The 22,942-nt window shown below is 35.5% G+C and overlaps 1 protein-coding gene across 4 annotated transcripts in view; it reads right to left on the bottom strand.

Moving 5' to 3' along the window:
- Positions 1-22,942, bottom strand: part of chb (chromosome bows) — a 356,425-nt gene that overhangs the window by 231,333 nt on the left and 102,150 nt on the right. For all 4 annotated transcript variants that reach the window (XM_068372454.1, XM_068372458.1, XM_068372461.1 and 1 more), the window contains exons 3-6: positions 13,586-13,691; positions 11,158-11,326; positions 10,090-10,266; positions 2,652-2,740 (exon numbers count right to left, since the gene is read on the bottom strand). In XM_068372454.1, coding sequence (XP_068228555.1) covers positions 2,652-2,740; positions 10,090-10,266; positions 11,158-11,326; positions 13,586-13,691 — 541 coding nt within the window. The remainder of the gene's footprint in view (positions 1-2,651; positions 2,741-10,089; positions 10,267-11,157; positions 11,327-13,585; positions 13,692-22,942) is intronic.

Below are 22,942 nucleotides of genomic sequence, written 5' to 3'. Positions count from 1 at the left end.
GAATTGTTCATACTTGCAATGAATGTTTACATGTTGAACAGGTTGACATGATTCTCTCTAAATTGTTCCACCTGTCTTATAACCAAACTTTTATTTTCATGAATGGCTATCCTGCCATTATCTTAATAATTTCTCATCATAACCTCTGTCTTATGCACATTTACCTTCAAGCCACACCTCTCCAAAGACACTTGCCACTATACAACTCTTGTCTGGAAGTCTTCCTCATTTCAGCGGTAATCATCAAATCATCTGCATATAGCAACTCCCACAACACTTCATTTCTGATATCTTCATTTAAAATAAGCAAAGCAAAATGGGAATTGATAATCTAAAAAAAAACCCACGTGTAATTTTTAGCAACCATACTGTCTAGGAAATCATAGCCAAACTCATTGCAATATAATGCTTATGTTTCTATATTATCTTCATCTAATCATGCAGGTGGTGCAAGTTCTTTATCATTGTAAAGTTTTGTTACAAAAACAATGAAGAAAAATATATATATATATGAGAGAGAGAGAGAGAGAGAGAGAGAGAGAGAGAGAGAGAGAGAGAGAGAGAGAGAGAGAGGAGAGAGAGAGAGAGAGAGAGAGAGAGAGAGAGAGAGAGAGAGAGAGAGAGAGAGAGAGAGAGAGAGTTTTTTTTTCTTCATTTATTTATAGACAAGACAATATTTTTTATAAAAAAAAAAAATTATACTAAATATATGCTAATTTCCTCAAGACAATAACAACAGATTTCCTGTAGCTCCACGTTCTCCTCCTTCGGAATTTACCCTTGGTAAAGCAGCAAGAGCATCCTTGTTCACGAAAATGGTACTCTCTCGCTCCTCTAAGAGAGCGTTAAAATTGATGGGATTGTGGATGGCTTCCAAGAAAGCTCTTGGCAAGACGTGTTTTGCTTTTCCTCCTGCCAGACTAGCCTCCAAGTCGAGTATTTGGTATGAGACAGGAGAGGTCTTAGGCATGGGAGTTCCTGCCTCTGCCCAGGGAGATTTCTCGAGCCTTGTAGACTCTTCTCGTCGACTAGCTATGAGGAAGACTGAAGTGTGGTGGTCTATGTCTGAGTTCGACTATATAGGGTGTTTTGATATGTTAAAAAAGGGTATTGTGTGTATCTCTACTAAAAATTATACAAAGTTATGTACAACGTAAAAATTCATGTTTCCACAAAAGAACTAGGAACCATTTCTTTGGGTGCATGGGAGAACTTCTACACACACTACTACCCTATACTCATACAAATTTGAAAAAAAAAATTCCATCTAGTATTCTCAGTTGAATCCTATGTAATTTCAAAGTTCTGCTGCTTTTACTCCACAAATCTCTCATCCTTTGCCTTCCTCAATTCTCTGCTTTTTTTTCCAATACATGTACCTAATAATTACACTTTCCATTATATATTTTCCTCTTTAAGCTTATCTTGGTGCACATCATCTCAAGAAACAGATAAAAAGTTTCCTACTTCCAACTATTGTTCCATTGCTACAACTCCTCTTATCCCTATTACAACATAAAACACATCACTTGGCAATTCAAACTATCTTACACAATTTCCATTTACACCAGATTTATGGAAGATTTTTGTTTCACTTCAGTAATACAGTACTATTGTATACTGCACTGTGAAAATTCATTGTGGCTGCTCTTCTCCTTTCTCTTTGTAACCTAATTCTCATAATCAAGTTTTTTTCTATGATTCAACCACCTATATCTATTCTTCCTTACTCTCCCTGCCCTCATACATCAACACCAGATTATGTAGCTTTTTTTTTTTTTTTTTTTTTTTTTTTACTTGAATCTTGTTCCTTTCTAATAAAATTTCTTTAATTCATAAGTTGTGTTTTTGTTACTGACATCAACTAATTTATCTAGTTTTCTTCCCACCCAATTCTGAAATTCTTTCAGCTAAAAATTTAACCACCCACTCAAATTATAGGACACCTTCCCACATTCAGGTTACTTGAAATATTCTTGGAGAAATCAACAACTTTAAATTGCTAAATAAGTTCATAGAAAGTAGATATTTTGTTTTGTTCAGCCATTAAGGTCTCTTCTTACTCAAAATTATAAATACTTAACTTTGGCATTGTAAATCCTCTTTGAAATAATACTTATGATTTTGAGATTAATCTTCTATCTCCATTCTCAACAGGACTAAATCAAAAGTAATTCATGTTTTAAAAGCTCACAAGGAGAGTTTTTTGTCCTTTTAGGCAGCCACAAAACATTGTTAGGTTCCCTCTTACAATACATACTGTATTAATCTCTAATCAATGCACATAAAAGTTTTTGCATGATAACATGCAAAAACATTTGCTTAAATCTCATATTCTAAATTACTCATCAAATTGTTCAACTAAACAGCAATCATAGTTACTGCCTGAGGCTGTTTTTGTACTATTATGCAAACAGAACTGTAAATATCATCCATATATAAACTCCAGAACAAAACATAATAATACATCTTAATGGAAATTTTCAGCTGGTATAAGGATTTATATTTTACTGTTAGTCTGCATAAGATATCTTAGTCACCAAGTAACAGTAAAATTTAACATAAGGAAGGTCACATTTCTAACAAACTTAATCTTCTTGACCTTCAATAAATTAGTAAACAACAATCAGGCATATTTTGATGTCACTTACCTTCGCCTGTGCCGGTGAGTGACGTGGCTGTGGGTAACAAGAGGCCAGTGTCTCTTACTTCGTCGAATCTCGTCATTAAAGCTGGAAGTCTGAAAAAGGAAAAAAAGTCTTACTGAAATGGTAACAGAACTAATAGTGTAAGATTGGCAACACTTCCTACTGGCTACAGGAGTCAGATTTTAAATAATCTCTTGACTATTTCTACAAACAAAATATTAAAAAAAAAAAACAGAAAATTTGGCTGAATCAAGAAGTTAAGCATGAAATATCCAGGTTATATGTGACATTCACAACTTACGCCTCATTCTTAATCACCAATAAAAATTCTAATTCCACTGTATTCAACCCTACAAAATTACATCTACACACATCGTAAGACCTAACAAAATATACAATCAAAGCAACTAAGGAAATAGAATACTGTACATTCTTAATGATATTTAGTTAACTGTAAATCTCTCAAGATTTCTGTAGTGTTATGACACATCAAACAGTTTTATCATACACAGCTTCACTGTTTGGATGTCTAAAGTCCTACCACCATGAGTTTTATGAGATTATATGAAATGTTGTTAGTAATAATGTATATTCACAAAAAGGTATACAGTGCATATAAAAGCTTAAACCCTGAATAATAAATATTTAATGATTGCTCACGGGCCATGTACAAGTAATGTTCAATTGTATTTTTGAATGGGCACAATACACCTATACTGAGTAAATATACCAAATTTGTCTTTTCATCAAAAGCACTGTACTCATCTTTATTAAATAAACAATACTATACACAAATGTATAAATAAATACCCTTCACAAACACCATATCATCTAAAATGTTGTGATGCCAGATTTTAGATTTAAAAGGTTAGAGGTGATATGTATTCTCTCTTCTGTCCTCTACTAGAATCAACTCCATGGCATTTCTATTAGTCTTTTATTCTGCTATTCCATATCTGTGATTTCTAACTCCCTGCTCATGATATCTCTAGAGTTCACAAAAAATCTATCATAATTTAGTCATCTCTATTTTATTTCTATTTTCATTATTATTACTACTAGTTAAGCTACAACCTAGTTGGAAAAGCAGGATGCTATAAGCCCAACGGCTCAAGCAGAGAAAACCAGCCTAATAAGGAAAGGAAATAAACAACAGAAGTATTGAACAATTGAACAATAAGAATGAAACATTTTAAGAAAAGTAACATTAAAATACATCTTTCTTATACAAACCTCTGGTGTGTAAAATTGCAAAAGTCTCATATGTGTAGTAAAATTTTTGCTTTTATTAATGGGATCTTATCTTCTAAACATAGCAAATTAATCTAACTTCATTCTATATATAAATATTTTTCATGTCCGATAAATACTAACTTTTACAATCCAGGGTATCATCTTGCTCTACCAATAACCATGCTCTTAAAAGAAATACCAAAGCCTCTTCTATCCAGACGACAAATATTACCTACTTAACACACGTTGATATATATATAAAAAAAACAATGAAAAGTAACATTAGTATAGCAACATATAAAATCTGCAATTTATATATGGTCAGTATTCTGAAGTGTACAATCCAATCTTTAACAGTTAATCGCGAATTAAGTACTGTAGATTAATATAAAATTTGTACTTCCATATAGAGCTGCAATTATTACTCCTTGAATGCTGATACAAGTAGGCATCAAATATTATCATTATTATTATTACTAGCTAAGCTACAACCTAGCTGAAAAAGCAGAATGGTATAAGCCCAAGGGCTCCAGCAGGGAAATAGCCCAGTGAGCAAAGGAAATAATTAAACAGAGAGAATAGTGTGCCTGAGTGTACCCTCAAGCAAGAGAACTCAAGTGATTATCACCAAAGAATTAAAAGTGAATTACTACAGTTTCAAGGAGAATAGATTTTTATGGCTAGGAGGAGCTAAAGGAAGAAAAGTTAATTTTTGTTCCTTTTTTTATGTCGGCTACCCCCAAAATTGATTGAAGTGCCTTGGTAGATGAATGAAACCAAACTTCAATATGAGGTTAATGTGAAAACAGTTTTTTCCTTTAAAAGCGAAATAGTAGCATAAGGAAAATACGTTGAATCTAACACTTGCTTTGTAAAAACTAGTAATTATCTGGGAACAGGAAAGGATCTGCTGAGTTCTTAGATTTTCTTATTACTTATGTTTATAACCTTGATAACTGATTAAAGTCTATGTTAAGAATTAAAAGAATTTGTTATTCAAATGTACTTAACAATATCAGAAAATTTAAAATTAATTTGTATTTTTCATAGCTATACAAACTCAAGTCATTTAATATGGGTACACTCTAGCGCACAAGTTAGTTCAGCCGATGAAGAATCATCAAGGATCTGGCATCCAATATGGCACACCATACTCGCTTGTGTGTTAGGTTGACAAGCTGTGGTTTGAATTAGGGAATCACTCTAACTCCAACTGGGACTTGCGGGATGGATGTAGAGGGAAGAAAACTTGAATGAGTCAGGTTGGTATAGCTATGAAAAAAATAATTCTTAAATTCGTAATTTGTTTCTACATGAAAAAAAAACCTTTGTCATTTAATAGGAGTGTCTTCCTTAGTTTGGAGGAAGTCACATTGGCAATCTGGATAGCGAAAAACCGGGAGTGGACATGCACAGTCCGGTAAGGAGAAAAACAGGCCAAGTCACCCTTGCATCCTGGGGCCCCCGAAAAGGTTGTGATGGGTAAAGGGCCCATCCTGTTGGATGTTATGCTCTTGTCTGTGAATGTCACAGAGACTACAATTTGTCAGAAATAGTATACTAATAGGACAAATATTTCCTTAGAAATATATTTTCTTTTATAAAAATTAACTAATTTCTCTTGGTAATTATTTTCTTTGATTGATAATAAACAGAATCCCTTTTTAGACAAAATATACATTAAGAAAAGTCTTAATGCCTGTCGAGTTCACATCATATGTCTGGTAACATCATATTTCTGGTGTAAAGCAAGCGGGAAAATCAGGCGATTTCCCTTCAAAAGGTTACCGATCAATATTAGTATTCCCATCATCAAAATATCGACTAACTGAGAGAGAGAGAGAGAGAGAGAGAGATAAATTGCCTTAGTGTTGGAACTAGTTTGGTGGCCCTAGCTTGTACTACTTCTAGTCTATCTATGTCCATCTGAATTCTTGGAGCCCAGAATTGGACTCCATATTCTAGATAGGGTCTTACTAGTGATATGTACAGCTGTAGTACAGTGTCCTTGTTTCTTTATTTGAGTTTTCTCTTCATGTAATCCATTAGTTTTTGTGCTTTCTTTTCAGCTTATATGCTCTGTTTGGTGAACTTCAAATCATTGCTGATAATAACGCAGATATCTTCCTCCTGGTCCACACTTTCTATTTCATTACCTAGCAATGAGTAATCTGATTGTGGGTTACTGAGGTTTCTGAGGTAGTAGGTTGGCCAAGGCACCAGCCGCCCGTTGAAATACTACCGCCAGAGAGTTATGGGGTCCTTTGACTGGCCAGACAGTACTACGTTGGATCCTTCTCTTTGGTTACGGTTCTTTCTCTTTGCCTACACATACGCCGAATAGTCTGGCCTATTCTTAACAGATTCTCCTCTGTCCTCACACCCCTGACAACACTGAGGTTACTAAACAATTCTTCTTCGCTCAAGGGGTTAACTACTGCACTGTATTTGTTCTGTGGCTACTTTCCTCTTAGTAAGGGTAGAAGAGACTCTTTAGCTTTGGTAAGCAGCTCTTCTAGGAGAAGGACACTCCAAAATCAAACCATTGTTCTCTAGTCTTGGGTAGTGCCTTAGCCTCTGTACCATGGTCTTCCACTGTCTTGGGTTAGAGTTCTCTTGCTTGAGGGTACAATCAGGCACACTATTCTATTTAATTTCTCTTCCTCTTGTTTTGTTAAAGTTTTCATAGTTTATATAGGAAATATTTATTTTAATGTTACTCTTAAAATATTTTATTTTTCCTTCTTTCCTTTCCTTACTGGGCTATTTTCCCTGTTGGCGCCCCTGGGCTTATAGCATTTTGCTTTTCCATCTAGGGTGTTAGCTTAGCAAATAATAATAATAATAATAATAATAATACTATAACCTATGTGCATGACTTTGCATTTCCAATTTCCCATTTTCAGGACCATTCTCCTAGTTTCATTAGATTCTCTCTTAAGGGTCCTAAGTCTTCTGAGGTCACAGCTTTTATGCCAACTTTAGTAATGTCGGTAAAGTTGCCTATTCTACTAGTTAATCCTAAATCTATGTTGTTAACGTAGATCAGAAATAGCAATGGGTCAAGGACGGATCCTTGAGGTACTCCGCTTGTAGCAGCTGGGCACTCTGAAGCTTCTCCATTAATTACAACTCTCGGTTTCCTGTTCGCTAGCCAATCTTCCATTCATCTGGCTCGTCAGTAATGCCTAGTGCTCTAATTTTGACCATTAATTTTTTATGAGGAACTTTGTCAAAAGCCTTTTGAAAGTCTAGGTATATGATGTCTATTGCCCTACTTTTGTCATGAATGGTAAAAATGTGGAAAAATATTCCAAAAGATTTGTCACACATGATCTCTTGTCTAAATCCATGTTGGCTGTCTATCAGAATATTGCTTTTCTCTGTGTTCTACTGCTGAATCTACTATAATTGATAAAAAAAAATTTGCAGGGCACTGAAGTTAGACAAACAGGTCTGTAGTTGCCAGGTTCTTCTTTTGGTCCCTTCTTGTAGATTGGAGGAACATTGCTTAGTTTCCATCCTTTTGGTGCCTTTCTTTCATTGGTTGTCTTTCGGAACATTTTGTAAGAGTGTGGGGTTATCTATTCTAGTTCTTAGTCTCTCTTAGATGAATATCATCTAGACCTGGTGTATTAGACTTACCAAGTCCTTTCATTTTTTTTTTTGACATCATCCACCATACATGTACAGTAATTCTATTCAATGGTTGTGGCCTTCATATTTGATAGCTGGTTTGAGGAGGGCCATTGATTCTTCCCTAGTGAATACAGTTGTAAAGTATCCATTCATCAGTACAGCTTTTTCCAAATCATTTGTTATAAGATTTCCCTCTGAGCCCCTTAATAGGCTAATGTTGTTTTTGACTGACTTTCTACAGTTTACATTGCAAAAAATTCTTTTGGGTTTTCTTTACTAGCTGACGCCACTCTTTTCTATTCATTGATCTTGGCATTTCTAACTAGTTTATCTACTTTTCGGCTTAACATCTTGTGCTCAGAAATTTCTTGAAATGAAGGCTGTGGACCCATTGATTTATGTTTCCTGTCTCTGCTTCTTATTGCATTGGCCATTTATCTGTTGAACCACTTAGGTTGTGGAATTCCATTTGGTAAAATTTTTCAAAATTAATTGTACCAAATATACTTGATACCCTGTAATATAGCAAATATGGTACAAAAGTACTCTACCTGAAACATAACCATGTAATCCGGGGTGCCCAATCCTTTTGAACTAAGCCGGCAAGTCTGTAGCGTGTGGGCATTTTTCACATGACAGAAGCGCCCCTCCAGTCCAGCGGGACAAACCGTACAGCAAGTCCTCAGCGTCTATGGCCAGCTTAAGTATGAGAGTCTGTGGAGTTCACTCACTCTCTTAAAAAGACACCTAGGCTAATAAGAAAACCATCCTAAGGGTAAGATCCCTGACTGAGAATTTACTTGAGGGTTTTTACGGTGCCATGTTAAGGGACCGAAGAACCTTAGTTACACTCCAGGCCTGTTCAAAACTCCTTGTCAAAGACGATATTTACCATGAAGAGGAGAGATCAACTCCCTTCAGTCAAAGTACATGGCTTAAAGCTATGCGATAGCCTTTCACCGCCTCAACTGAGAGAAGGTGTTTGGTTTCAGTTACAGTTTTATCAGAATAGCTACTCACCAGAACGTCAGCCGAGAAAGCCAAACCCCCACTGAGGTGCTCAACCATAACAGTGGCTTCCCAATAAACAGCTTAAACTCACAATCCGGGGCGGATATCGATCTGCCACCATGTGAATGCTAGGCAAATACGTTACGGCTAGTACACTAGAAACAATGTAGTCTGCAATCAAGGGAATATTGGACTCGAGCAGAGCAATGTCTCTTCAATAACATCAATCACAGAAGAGAGACTACTTTGCCTGGTACATTTCTGCGGAGGATTTACACATATCCCCGGAATCATGTTTTGCAGTCCGTATCGAGAATCCCTTCTCTTGGAGATGTTGGATTTACCTCCAACCATGAAGAGACTGCAGTATGGAACCTCTAGACATGTGACTAATGAAAAGCACTGCCTACCCCTCACCTGAAGCAATACTCTTACAGGCACTGATGGAAAAGATTTTGTCTACCTGACTAGATCATCCCAAAGTCATGGCAAACAAGGTATAAGCGGGAGACCCGACTTTGTAGCACAAATTGGAGAATAGTGTCAGGCGAGGAGCACAATCGGCCAAAGAATGGCACTCTCTGTACTACAAGAGCACACACTGTACAATGCTCAAAAAAGCTCAAAGGCAAATCCAGAGGTGTATAACCTGAGAACTCACTTTGAGACCCCAGGTCAGAAACAAAGAGCTGGTCGTAAGTTCAGAGCGTTGAATTGTGGTGAAAATGATGGCATATAATGCTTTTCAGCCAGCGTGCAGCAAGCATCAGTTGCAACACACTCAATGACTGGAAACAATGAAGTAGCTAGAGGATCACCCTACAACGTAGCCTCTTCTATCTCACAAGGGAGGGCAGAAAAATCCACGGCTTCAGGATAAATGTCGAGTACTGTATCACATGACTGCCATCCTTTGTCGACTGGCCTGGTGGCATAACAGACAACAAAGGCTCAGACAGGGAAATTTGAGGAGGTAAATGAGACGATCTAGACTTCTCCTTCATTGAAAAAAGCGGACGAAGGAGAACAATCCCGTTTAGATTTCTTTTTTTTCACATCCATGAAATTTCTTCCACTGGCAGGAAGACCACTCCTTAAAAACCATGCAAGGGGATGGGATTCTGAGGAGCATCGACGTCCCCTGGATGAAAGACAAATGACGATCCCTTTCCACACGACTCATGAAAGTCACACACGGATGTCCTTCCACAACAGAACAAGTCTTTATATACACTTGCTTTGACTAACACAAAAGGAATGAAACTTCAAAGGCCAATAAAGGACGTCTGAAAGCTAGCAAGGCCGGTGTAAGAGTGATTCCTTGATACAAGCCACAGCCTAACAACCCGAAATACAGGCAGGTAGGGCATGCCATATTGGTTGCCAGATCCTCGATGATTCTTCATCAGCCATACCAGCTTGTGCACAAGAGTACACACATTAAATTACGAAGGTATGTCTTTGTGAAGGAACAAAACACATTTCATGTTACCAGTTAGATATGGTCCCCCACCTATTTACCAACAAGAAAATTATGAAAAAAAAAAAAAAAACTTACTTTGCAGGAGGAATATTGTGTTTCTTCGATAAATCCGCTCTCAATCTATCTCCATAATGTTTATAACACTCAACTAATGTATTGAAGGCGCAATCTCTCACAGGGGCCGCAGGATCTGATAGCAATTTAACGATGTATTGGACGAGGCGGGAAACTGTAATTGATCCTGCACCATGGCTGAAAAATTAAGGAAATATTCAAACTCTGACCTTGAGTGATCTGGTTAAAGGGAAAGTTTTATTGGTGAAAAACTAAACTTGCAATATGAAAAACTTAATCATTTCATAAATAGAAAGAGTGAAGCACAAACGTATTTTGTATTATGTAAAACAGTTCAACAGTAAAAATAAAAAATCAGTTGAATAACTATAGACTAATATTACACTTATAAAACTGATTCTAAAGAAAACAATTTTCAAACTGATTCAATGTTGAGTGTAGTATATGCATTAGATTGCTTGACATTCACACCGATTTCACTTTCAAATTCTAAAGCTGCTTGTGAATAACGTTAACATTAATCCGAATTAAACTATTAAATACTTGTACACGCCAACATTTTGTACACAGATTCATTGTTAGAAGATATTTCCATCAAATATATTGTAATTATACAATCTTTAACTTTAATCTATATGCTAAGAGTAACTCCTTGGAATAAGCCAAATTCACATTAACTTCAAAGAAAAAAGTTATCAATAGCCCCAAGTGATTCTGAATACTAAAATATTCAGTAGCACCCTCCAATTTTAACATTTTATCAACTTGACCCATTAAGATATGTGAGTGCAATCATTTTTATGTATACAGTATACAGTATCAAAAAATTTCCACCATTGACAAGTTCTGTATAGAACTTTATATTTGAATGTTAAATATCATGTTTAAAAAATATGAAAAGTAACATTTTAAGGTGAAATATGTTTCAACCAATTCCTATAGTGTTAGAGTACTTTATTGCTGTATAGCTAATTTGTGCAGGTGAAACAAATCATGTAAATATTTGGATTGAACTGTACAGTAAAAGATGCTGAAAACAGTGAAAATAATATTTAAAAGATTACTAACTTGTTAAGTGCATTCTGTAGACATGACATAACTTCTTCACGAACTTTTCCATTCTTGTGAGCGAACGCAGGTATAAGTCTTTCAAACATACTATTTGGACTTAAAACATGAACCATTAATGCAGATATGAGTACTTGTGCCTTTTCTCTTACTGCATCTTTACTATCACCTGCAACATAAAAACAATATAAATTTCTAGAACAAAATAATATTAATCAACTATAAGGTATGCTTTTCAATATAAATTAAACAGCGCTAATATTAGGTATATAATGTGATACCCAAAAGAAGATTCATCTTCATGCCCACAGTATCTACATCTTATCTATGTTCAAAATAAAAAGATATTTATATCTGTAAGCAGACATCTATTACAATTAGTCTATGCTTGTTTTCCTCTTATCTAGGATTTTAAGGACAGGGTAACATCAAATTTCTTTACACAACAAAAATTCTTTGAATAAGTTATAAAATAATACATTTCTGAGTTCAAGCTACTCCCAATAATTCAAATGAATAAAAAAAGCTTGCCATGGTTATATCTTGAAATTCATAAAATCAAATACTTAAATTAAGTACAGTAATTTGAAAAGTAGCATCCATTAAATCTCTCCAAAGGGATTAAAACATTTTTGTTATAACATATATTTGGAATTCACTGCATTGTAAATTAATTAAAACTAATGAGGTTAAGTTTCTGACACAAATTACTTCTGTGAGGGGATAAATTTCTCAAACGAAAACTGCACAGTTGGTTTCAAGCCTACAGGAACAACAAAGCAATCCTTGAAACATTTACTGATGGTAACCACAGAGCAAGCAGTATAGATTCCAGGTTCCTAAATAACAATTTGAATTAGGGATGAGTCTTGACCCCATTCTTGTTTATCCTAGCCTTTTCTACCATGTTTCTTAATGCCTTCAGAAACTAAGACATGGGTGTCATTATCAGCTCTAGGAGGGACAGGGGTACATTCATACAGTATGGTTAGGTTTGTACTAATGAAGGAATTCCAATGAATGCATCCAAGCAGCTTCCACATTGAGCAACATTCATGGCATTGTCAATGAATTCTTTAGAGCTGCCCCCTGCAATGGACCTGTCATTCCCATGAGGATGACCAAGGTATTTTTCTTGCAAAGACAATGTGCACCACCTCAAGACCTTATCATCATGATCAATGACTAGCAGTTGAAGGCATTGGAACGTTCTGCTTTTTACAAGTGGCCCCCCCCCCAGAATACCAGGATACATGATGCGGCCACCTCCTCAATTGATAATGCCAGCACCCCATATATAAAGTTCAAGAATTAGATGTAAAATGACCATGGAATACAGCTAATGACTAAGACTGTCATCTACTACACAGTTATACTGACCATCATACTAAACAGCTGTGGTCCCTGGATATGGTATCAACAGGACCTAATGAAACTTGAACGTCTCCACATGAGATAGCGCCACTTGATTTGCAACTCGTCCTTGAAGGAGAAATATCAGACAAAGTTGTCCTTGAACACTATATAATCACTGAAACTGAGGTGTTCATCATGAACCCAACTGCATTGGTCAAGCCATTGGCTGGCAGTTTGCATGGGTGACATATACATGCTCGGTACCAAGGACTGGGAAGCACAAGAAAACAAATAGATGTGGATAGCAAAACGCATGCCACGAGGGCCTAGAAGACTTTTAAGAAAAATAAAATTGAGGAGCAACAGCAGCAGAAACTGTGTGCAAGCATCAATGCAATGGGATACGTGTCCAGCCACCGGCTGAAAAAGATTTAATCTCTCTAGACTGATAGCCACTATATACTCATCCACATCATAAAACAGTGAATGAGTACCAATGAATCCAACAGCATAGTATTACGCACACACATACATAAACAGTATATAAATAAATATATCCACAAACATATATACATATATGTGAATATATTAAAAGTGTCCGATTTTTTTTTCCAATTTCACTGGAAGAGATGATTATCAGGATGTCAGCTGGGCAAGCACAACTTGCCGACATTGGTGGCCAACCACAGCAGTAACCTCCTCAGTAAACAGCATACTATCTCATGCCCAGATCAGACTCAACCTCTGCCCATGCAAATGCAAGGCTACCACGTTACCACTATACTGGCCACTGTATAAGGCTTTGTATCATTTATATGAATTTATGAAGTGGATGAGCAACATATATCACCATTACTTTTTCGTTATTGTCGCTGTAATAGTTTCAATACAACATATGAAAGGAGTTAAAACATATGGGAAAGCATGCATTTCTTTTTTTAGTAACTAAGACATTTGTGTCTATACCAAAAATGTTTTAATCAACAATGGTAACTTAAATAGTAGACGCTAATTATGAATGTCAAAACATCAAACCACCTTAATATAAAAAGAAATAAAAGCATACTCTTACCTAATCTGTCAATTATTGGCGGAACCACACCACTGAGATATGGTCGAAAATCTTCTTTCATGCGCTCAACTAGGAATGTTGCTATTTCGATGCCATTTAATGTAACCTGTAAAAAAGGATTGAATTATTAACCAAACGAACAGAAAATAACAAAAAAATAAACACAAGAATAAAACCTGCAACTATGCAAATAACGCTTATGTGAATGTAAATGAAACTGGGCTCCACAAGGCATTAGAGGAGTTGGAAGGCCAAGCCCTACATGGTTGAAGACTATGAAGCGTGAAATGGGAGGTGATGAATGGAAAAGTATTGATTTAAAAGCTCAAGATACAGACGAATGGCGAAATCTAACCGAGGCCCTTTGCGTCAATAGGCGTAAGGAGAGATGATGATAATGAATGTGAATGAAAAAAAATTGGATGCTGTATACATTAACTATTTATGTAGTAATTGTGCTACTGCATAAGACTTAAAAGAAGTGAGAAATGAGAAGTTAGTGTACTATGGGCTGCAATATTGCAAGAATCCGAGTCCAAGCAATCTACAACTAGTTAGTGTAAGCATGACCTACTCTTTAGACGTTTGAGTGTAGGAAAGTGAACGTATGAATTAGTGTGTATTAGATGACTTCCATCAAGTACAACGAATGGCAGATTGTTAGTAAGAAACGTGTATACAATAGTTATATTGGAAAGTAAGGGTCCTATCATAAGGGAAACTAAAAGCTGCGTGGAAAATAAGAGGTGAATGCCACGGTGAGTGCATGGGGGGGGGGCCCCTTCAGAGTTACTATAGTATGCATTGTGGAGATGTATGAACCGATTAAGCACTTCATAAAGGTGACATTAATCATTGCTTTTCCTTTAATACGGGAACATGTGTCAGGGGAAAAGCCTTCTAACGAGACTATGTATATATCTTTATTCAAGTATTTACAGTTAATTTTGTAACTTTTAGCATAATTACTCAGGTTTTGCATATACTGCCACACATTATCAGCAACGGTGATAAGGAAAATGTCACCTTACGATATTTTACCCATATGAAAACCAATCAACGCTTGTAAGCAATTGAATAAACTGCACACTATAATCATACACAAAAGGAAAACAAGATAAAAAGACATTTCGTCAACCTGACAACTTATCGCTACTTAAAAAATAGAAAACGCACTTGTGCCTTTTATCGGCTCCACCAAATATAAAATGGCCCTAACACTTGGAAACACGATATTTCAAAGCGAATATAAGATTTCTGCACAAATCACCTAACAATAGACAGCCCAAACACAAGGAAAAACTCTCAACAAAGAGAGCGTCGTTAAGGGTGGTCACAAAGGCGGTGGAATTTCAGATTACGTAACCAAGCAAAGGTACAATGCTTATAGCATAATCCTCCGGTATCCAATAGCAGTCGTTTAATCCGTTTTCATTTATCTGAAGCATACGGAATGGGTCGACTAAACAGATAGGATCATTATTTGATAATTTACACTTTTTTATACATAATGATTGGAGTAACAAGTCTATCACAGAAGGCAAGTATTAAATCAGGCATAATCTTCTTCTATCCATTAATAAATTATACATTCCAGTGACTATCAATATAATGGTCATTAACAGAAGTCTTCAAGTTTTGGTTACCTCTTACATGTATTCTATAGTAATTTTCATACAGTATCGAATTCATGAAGCATCACTGAACAAATTATGTGAAATTCTAAAATTATCATCAAATAGGCCTTATTTTTTCTCACCCAACCATGACAGTTGTAGTGTAAAAAGAGACATCACTTCTAACTGGTCATAAATTTTCATGTTTGTTCGACCTTCCGATAAATTTTCATCTCGTTACATATACTGATGCAATGGAAGGACAAAACAAATTGAAATAACAAGAACTAAATTTTCCAAATTTTAATTTTAGAATAGGATTTCAGATTTCATCAAATTTATTATCACCTTTACATACATGTAAATGGATTCAGTAAGATATAAGGTAACACTAATGAAAGAAAAAAAAACGTAATTAATATAAAAAAAATTTAGAAAAAATAATTAAATGGTTAAAAGGATCAATAAAGAGAATAGTGCTGTTCACGAAACGAAAACATTAAGGTTCAAGTAAAATAGAAACACCCGAAATAAAAACCAATTTATAAACAGTACCACCTAGTACGGAAGTGATAAATAGAAATATAATTTCATGGAAATTGTACGCTATAACTTGAAACATCAACAGCAGATAGATTAGCAGTACAGCCCCGGGCTGTATCAAGGGTACACTCTTTAACTCTGGATTATTTCGGGTGAATTCATCTTTTCATTAAACAGACCTTATGACTATTACTTAGTCCGCAACTCTCGAATGAATACATTTGAAAGAATTACATGCATTCAATGCGATGAAGGTTGCTGATCTGTTCAAGTTCCTAATATACTGCCTTCAACGGCATCTGAAAGATAATTTGAGAGAAAGATCCAAAGTGACAGCACCAAGGTTTCAGTGCCACGGATATAACCTATCTGCGCCTCACGGTAAATGAGCCAAGAGAAGGTGAAGGATGTTGGCGATGATGTAAAAGACAAGATAAGATGACACGACGGGGGAAGACGGCAGGTTGAGACCGGGAGATGAAGAAGATAATTTTGAGGACGAGAACCTCTATTTTGCGGTACATCTAAAGAGAGCAACGCGTCGCGGTACAGAATTGAGTCTAAATCAGTTACTAAAAATTTACGTTTTTACTAAAGACATCCACGAATCTCCCAGTCAACAAAAACTTGCCGTTCAGTTCTTAAAATGTAAACACTACCTTTCGTGGTTAATAACTTTCTAACAGGATGGTTTTAAATAAAGTAGATCAACTTGAACGCTACCTACTTCTCATAATTACGTCATGCATAGTATCAAATTAACTCGATAGATATGACATGATAAATTTGAAAAAAAAAGATTACCTTTTATCAGACAGGGAAGTCTCTGAATGGCACACGAATTCACTCCATATCAAAGAAGGGGGAGGGGGGGTCATTTGATGATCACATAGGGTAGTGTTGGCGACAGTGATGACAGTGGTTCAAGGGTTTGTGACACTTAGCTGACCTTGGAAATCGGTAATTACTGTACATTGTGTCGGGAAAATGTTGAAAGGGAGGCATTATGGAAGGCCATTTACGCCATCAATTGTTAGGAAACAGCCTACATATCAAAGAAATATACATTAAAAGTTTTTATTAGACTATAAAAAAAATTGTCGTCGTGACAAAACACCAGTGATAAAATATTCCCAACCAGTGAATGTGACATGACCAAATTAAACGCATTTCAAGGGAAAAAATAAATGTTCATGAAAATATATATATATATATTAGTGAAATGACTTTCTCAAATGATCAACCATCCAAATTGCAGGCGTGGTACAGACCAGCCATTCTTAAGTTTGTCAGATTGCATTATCTAGAGAAATCCAATCTATTATAATCCTAAGACTTTCTCATTTAGACTTCAAAATACACGTACGGTTATGAAATATTGCTGGAATAAAATGAAAAGCGAATACATAACAAGTCAAGACTGATTTTACAATACTATAATTCTTACAAAAATTTATTACTTCCAAGGAAATTGTTCAAAATTCCCTATATTCATGACTTTCAATTTTCTTACCCAATGTACACACGCTAGAGAACAATGGAGTCATTACTCATATCAGCAGTCGCTTTAAAGACCGCTCATGAATGGCAGAAACAATTATTAACAGGGAGGAGATCAACCAGCCGAATAACTCGAGCTCAACTCTTAGCTGGCCAGATTAAATTAGGGAGGAAACTATTTATATTTAAGTTACTAAATATAAAAAAATATATAGTATAGGACACTGAAAGTGCCTTAAAGACTGACCAAGTATACATATGATCAGTGCCCAAGGTCCTTTTCTACCGAAGCTATGACCAGGGAGGGCCAGGAAATGGCTGCTAATGACACATGAGGTAGAACTATAGGCTCCCCAAACAATCCATCCTTAGCTCTCAAGAACCATGCAAGAAACTGTTGAGCTTATGCGGGCCTCGATACCCCAGTCTAGTAGATCATCAGGCAAAGATGTTTCCAAAAGGCTACCACAACCTATAAACTTAACAATGAAAATGATCTACGAAACTTATTTAATGCCTTCATTGGTAAATTTCCATACCTGATAAAAATCGCATAGACAACTATGGGTAATTCGGTAATACGTGTGAAAGAGTATTGCAACAAACTTGATTACCAAAACTAAACATCAACATGAAAAAAAAATGTAGATGAAAAATGTGTAAAATTTATAGTACTAACTTGAAAGCTGGTTCCTTCTACTTCAAGAATAAAAAGACACACCTGTTTCTAATGCCTAAATATCTCGAGCAATAGCGTTAATGCAAACATAAAGGATCCATTCAAGCAATCAAAGGGAGTTCTCACATGAGAGAGAGAGAGAGAGAGAGAGAGAGAGAGAGAGAGAGAGAGAGAGAGAGAGAGAGAGAGAGAGAGAGAGAGAAACCTGCCGAGGTCCAAAGTTAGCGTCTCAAGTACCCCGAGGTGAAGTCTGAATCATCGTGTAAAGAGGCTGGCGATGTCATTGCTTCCAAATAAGACGTCCTCTTTTCTCCCCCTTTTTAAAAGAGTCGTGTTACACGTGCTGTCATCGCATAAGAGTTGAGAAGCATTCATAACCTTCCTCTATTCAAGAGTATAACCAGAGGTGGGTCTTTTTTTTTCATTCCTTTGTTCACATGCAACAAACAAACGAACGCTTAAGCAATTTCCTGAGACTTTGTAAACGAACATAACAATTCGGAGAATTATGAAGACGAGCTGAAATCTATAATGAATCACACGATCATCAAATCAGCAGACACCGAAGTACAACAGATACCCAGGTTGAGCGAACATCATAAACACATAAACCCCATTACACTCACACCACCGCTAACACAAATATACAAATATTCATCAACACAAGAATATTGCGAATAGACAAGAACAAGATCATGAAAATGTGATTAGATCAAGATTGCTGTTAGTAAAGTAAGATAAAACACCTGACCGGACAGTACTACATTGGATCCCTCTCTGGTTACAGCTCATTTTTCCTTAGCCTACACATAAATAGAATTGTCTGGCATTTTCCCAACACATTCTCCTTTTTTCTCATAAACTTGACAACACTAAGTTAACCGAAAATTCTTCTCCAATCCACTTCACTATATTTTTTTAGTGGCCATGGGTAGAAGAAACTCTTTAGCTATGGTAGGCAGCTCTTCTAGTAAAAGGATACCCCAAAATCAAACCGTTGTTCTCTAGTCTAGGGTTGTGCCATAGCCTTTGTAACATAGTCTTCCACTGCCTTGGGTTAGAGTTCTCTTGCTTGATGGTACATTCAGGCACATTGGATTATCTGCTTCTTATTTTCTTGCCTTACTGGGTTTATTTTCTCTGTTGGAGCCCTTGGGCTTATAACATCCTGCTTTTCAAACTAAGGTTGTAGTTCACCCAATAATAATAATAATAATAATAATAATAATAGTAGTAGTAGTAGTAGTGAATATAATCATTGGAACATCAAAAAGCATACAGTACGTCATCGGTAAATGACATCTGCCAATGTTACAAATTCAGACATGCCAAATTCCGTTGAGAGCATTTATGTCCAAAAACCTCACATTACAGACATTAGAGTAACTCAAAATACAGAGAGCAAAATATATAAATCAAACAAAACCCACTATGTATAATAGTATATTAAATGGGGTCTTCGTGATAAATATTCAATACTGCTGAACCAAACTACTGATATAGGCTATGAAAACAGATAGCAAACATTCACCTGTATGTTAAGGATAAACCAAGCTAAGAATATTTTACATAAAAGGTTTTAAAGAAATTATATTGATTATCTGTTAGTTCGGTATAAGTTGTCTGCTCCTCTTGGCTCGACATGAGATCGGCAAATTTGGCCGCACACAAGCTTATCCATGAATTCTTGGTGCCCCCAGGATAGACAAAAGAGGCAGTTTTGTTCTCCCAAACCAATTTGGAATTATTAAGGAAATAATGTAAATATGAATATCCAAATCTTATTGGCATTCTTGTGATAAACAAAAAGGTTATCGTAGTACTAAATAAGATAATAAAAAGGTGTGCATTAGTCTTTAACGAAGCCGTAGTCTAGCTGGCGAAAAAAAAACTATTAAATGAGGGTAACTTTACCATGATTAATGCCACGTACAACACGAAAGTCATAAAACGTACACCATAACGGTGCAAACGGTGGACCTGATGGAAGCTAAATCCATGCAACAGAAAGGTTCACTGGATAAAAAAGGAAAAACACACACACACCTTCCTGATCCACATGTTTCAGCAACCCTACATCAAAGCTCTAGCTTGAGAAAAAACAATATATATATATATATATATATATATATATATATATATATATATATATATATATAATTATATCATCCCCTACAATTTTGTACAAATCAATCGGTTTGCGTTTTTCATCTTAATTGTCCTAAAATCAATTTGACCCAAATTCACCTCATGATATGACCTCTGGGATAGAAAAAAAATACTCGCCAAGTTTAATCTGATGATGACAGGGAAGGTCACGTTATACCTGTCATTGTCTAGGAAATATCTCTAAGACGAAATCCCGCTCCTGTATCATATTCAATCACTTTCCCTTTATAACAATTCGTGGTCCAGAAACTCCCTTAAGTTCTCACCAAAGTGAAAAATGCATGGAGGAAAACCTAAAAAAGATCATTACATTTCTTAGAAAAGCTACAAAAAATAAAGTTACAACAGCAAAAATTCTAAAACCATAAACAATGTCAAATATGTTTACCAGGTGCACATTAATTTTGATTCTTTTGTCACAGCTGGCAATAAGCAGTTTATAAAGCCACAAATATTATAAGGAAATTAATATATATATATATATATATATATATATATATATATATATATAACAATTATATTTGTGCGACTGTTATTACAACTTGACCTGGGTATATGCATATTCACAATCGAACTTTAGTTTTGATACTGTATTTTCAGAGACCTTTGGACACCAAAAACCTGACACATATGATTTCATGATCAAATTGGCACTATTATCAGTGCTTGCCTTATCTTATACAGGTACTCTTGCTAACAAATTATATACACTACTAAATAATATCAGTGATTATTTTCACATTTCATTCTCTTAAAACCTTAAAGGGAAGCCAGTCGCTAGATTAGGTTTCCGTACCCTGCCAAATATCTATGAATTGTGGATATTTTCAAACTTCCCACCTCCTCATTTAACCAACGCAACTACAATATTTTAAGCTTAAAATTAACATAAATAAGTTACTCCTTTTACCAATGAACACTAGTGAGCGACAGAACGACATAAAAAGTCAGCATATAACGATTCAAATTTATTAATGCTCCAGATACTCACTGAGCACATACAATAATCTTTTTTAATATGCAATTACAAATTTACTTTAAAAGGTTAACATGCTTGCAAAGAAAAATGGAAGAATTCTCAACGGCCATAACACAATACTATACAACCAGATACCTTTCACAGGGAAGGGAGAGGATATAACAAACTGCTTTTAAATCGTCAGATTTAACTTGTAACAAGAAAAAATCCCTTTTAAAACAAAAGGATTTAAATACAACTGAAATATAAGACCTTGAATAAAAATTGTCGGTGAAACTGCATTTTATATAAAAAACAGGGAGGGTCCGAGCCGTGTACCCTCAAACCAACCCGTATTAGGATAGATGTATGTATGGCATTTAGGATCAAAGACCAGGCCCTAGGACCAAAAGAACTATTCAGGGCTGTAATGAGTCACGAGAATCCTTTGAAAAATTACGATTCTTTGTTTGGAGGGTAAACAAAGTGACCCCATGTTTCACTTCATATATCTCTCCAGTTAAAAATTGAAAACACTCAAATGGGGGAAACAGCAGTTTTAATCATTAAAGTCCATGAAAAAAACATTTCAATATACATACAGTACATATAATATACATACATATATATATATATATATATATATATATATATATATATATATATATAATAGTGAAGGTTGTGAAGATACAACTAAATTCACGTACATCCTCGAATCCAAAAGGTTTTTATTTTCCTTGAGAAGGTCAATTCATTGGGACCATCTATACACATTTTCGATGTAATCAATATGAAAGAACGCGGTAAAGCAGACTGACGTTGACGCTAACATACTAAAATACTCATTAAATTCAACAGTTCATAACATGATGCGCAAAATAAGATATGAAAAATTTGTCAATAGATTATTTAAAAAATTCATAAATTGCAGCTTTAATACCATTAGGGTAATTATTTCGCAATTAAATTTCAAAACATGAAACCCTAATCTACAGTAAAATTATGCATTAAATGTTCCACATATGAATTTCAGGATAAAATGTATTTTCTATTGAGATAAATAAAGAGTTGAGGCTATTTCTCCAAGCAGCTGACGCCACTGTTCATACTAATCGATAGGAATGCAATATATATATCACCACTCCTATACAAAAGGTCGATTGCACGGTCTTGAGTCTTAACGCAGTAACTGCTGCAACTCAACATAATCAATAAAATGAGTTCAACACAAAGGAGATTTAAATGTACTCCCACACAGAATAATCAATTCTGATAAAGACGAGGGATATGTTGCAAATTCTTAATATAATACTTCCAAAGGCTAAAATAATTGCTAAGCTTTATCCAACAACGCCGTAAGTTCCTCTGCATCTTCACAAAAGGGACAAGGTGCAATAATTAAGAAGGAATTATATCCATTTAATAAAATACGCAATACGAACGTAAATAAAAGGTACGTAAGGTACTTATACTTACGAGGGAGGGAGAGAGAGAGAGAGAGAGAGAGAGAGAGAGAGAGAGAGAGAGAGAGAGAGAGAGAGAGAGAGAGAGAGAGAGATTATGATGAATATAGGATCAGTCAATCTAAATAAGTGCAAAGTGCAAAACAGCCTATGTTCGGATTATCAAACCAATACAAAACAGAGATAGTAGTGCGCACAGATAAAATCAGCTTTGCGTGTATTAACCATCAGTTACTGCCCATGTCTTGTCATTTCACTGACAATACTGGGCCAAACATGGTGGGGTCATTCAACTCTAAAGATTACCTTTGCACCTTACAGTAACCTAGATACAGTACCGCGACCTTGTCGTCTCCACCCATTACCTAATGGAACTACCAAAATCTAGTATATATGTAAATCTATATATATATAATATATATACATACA

Source organism: Palaemon carinicauda, chromosome 4 (genome assembly GCF_036898095.1).
Source record: "Palaemon carinicauda isolate YSFRI2023 chromosome 4, ASM3689809v2, whole genome shotgun sequence".
Classification (NCBI taxonomy): Eukaryota; Metazoa; Arthropoda; class Malacostraca; order Decapoda; family Palaemonidae; genus Palaemon; species Palaemon carinicauda.
The sequence above is the reverse complement of the archived record's forward strand: the minus strand, read 5'-3'. Positions and strand labels throughout refer to the sequence as shown.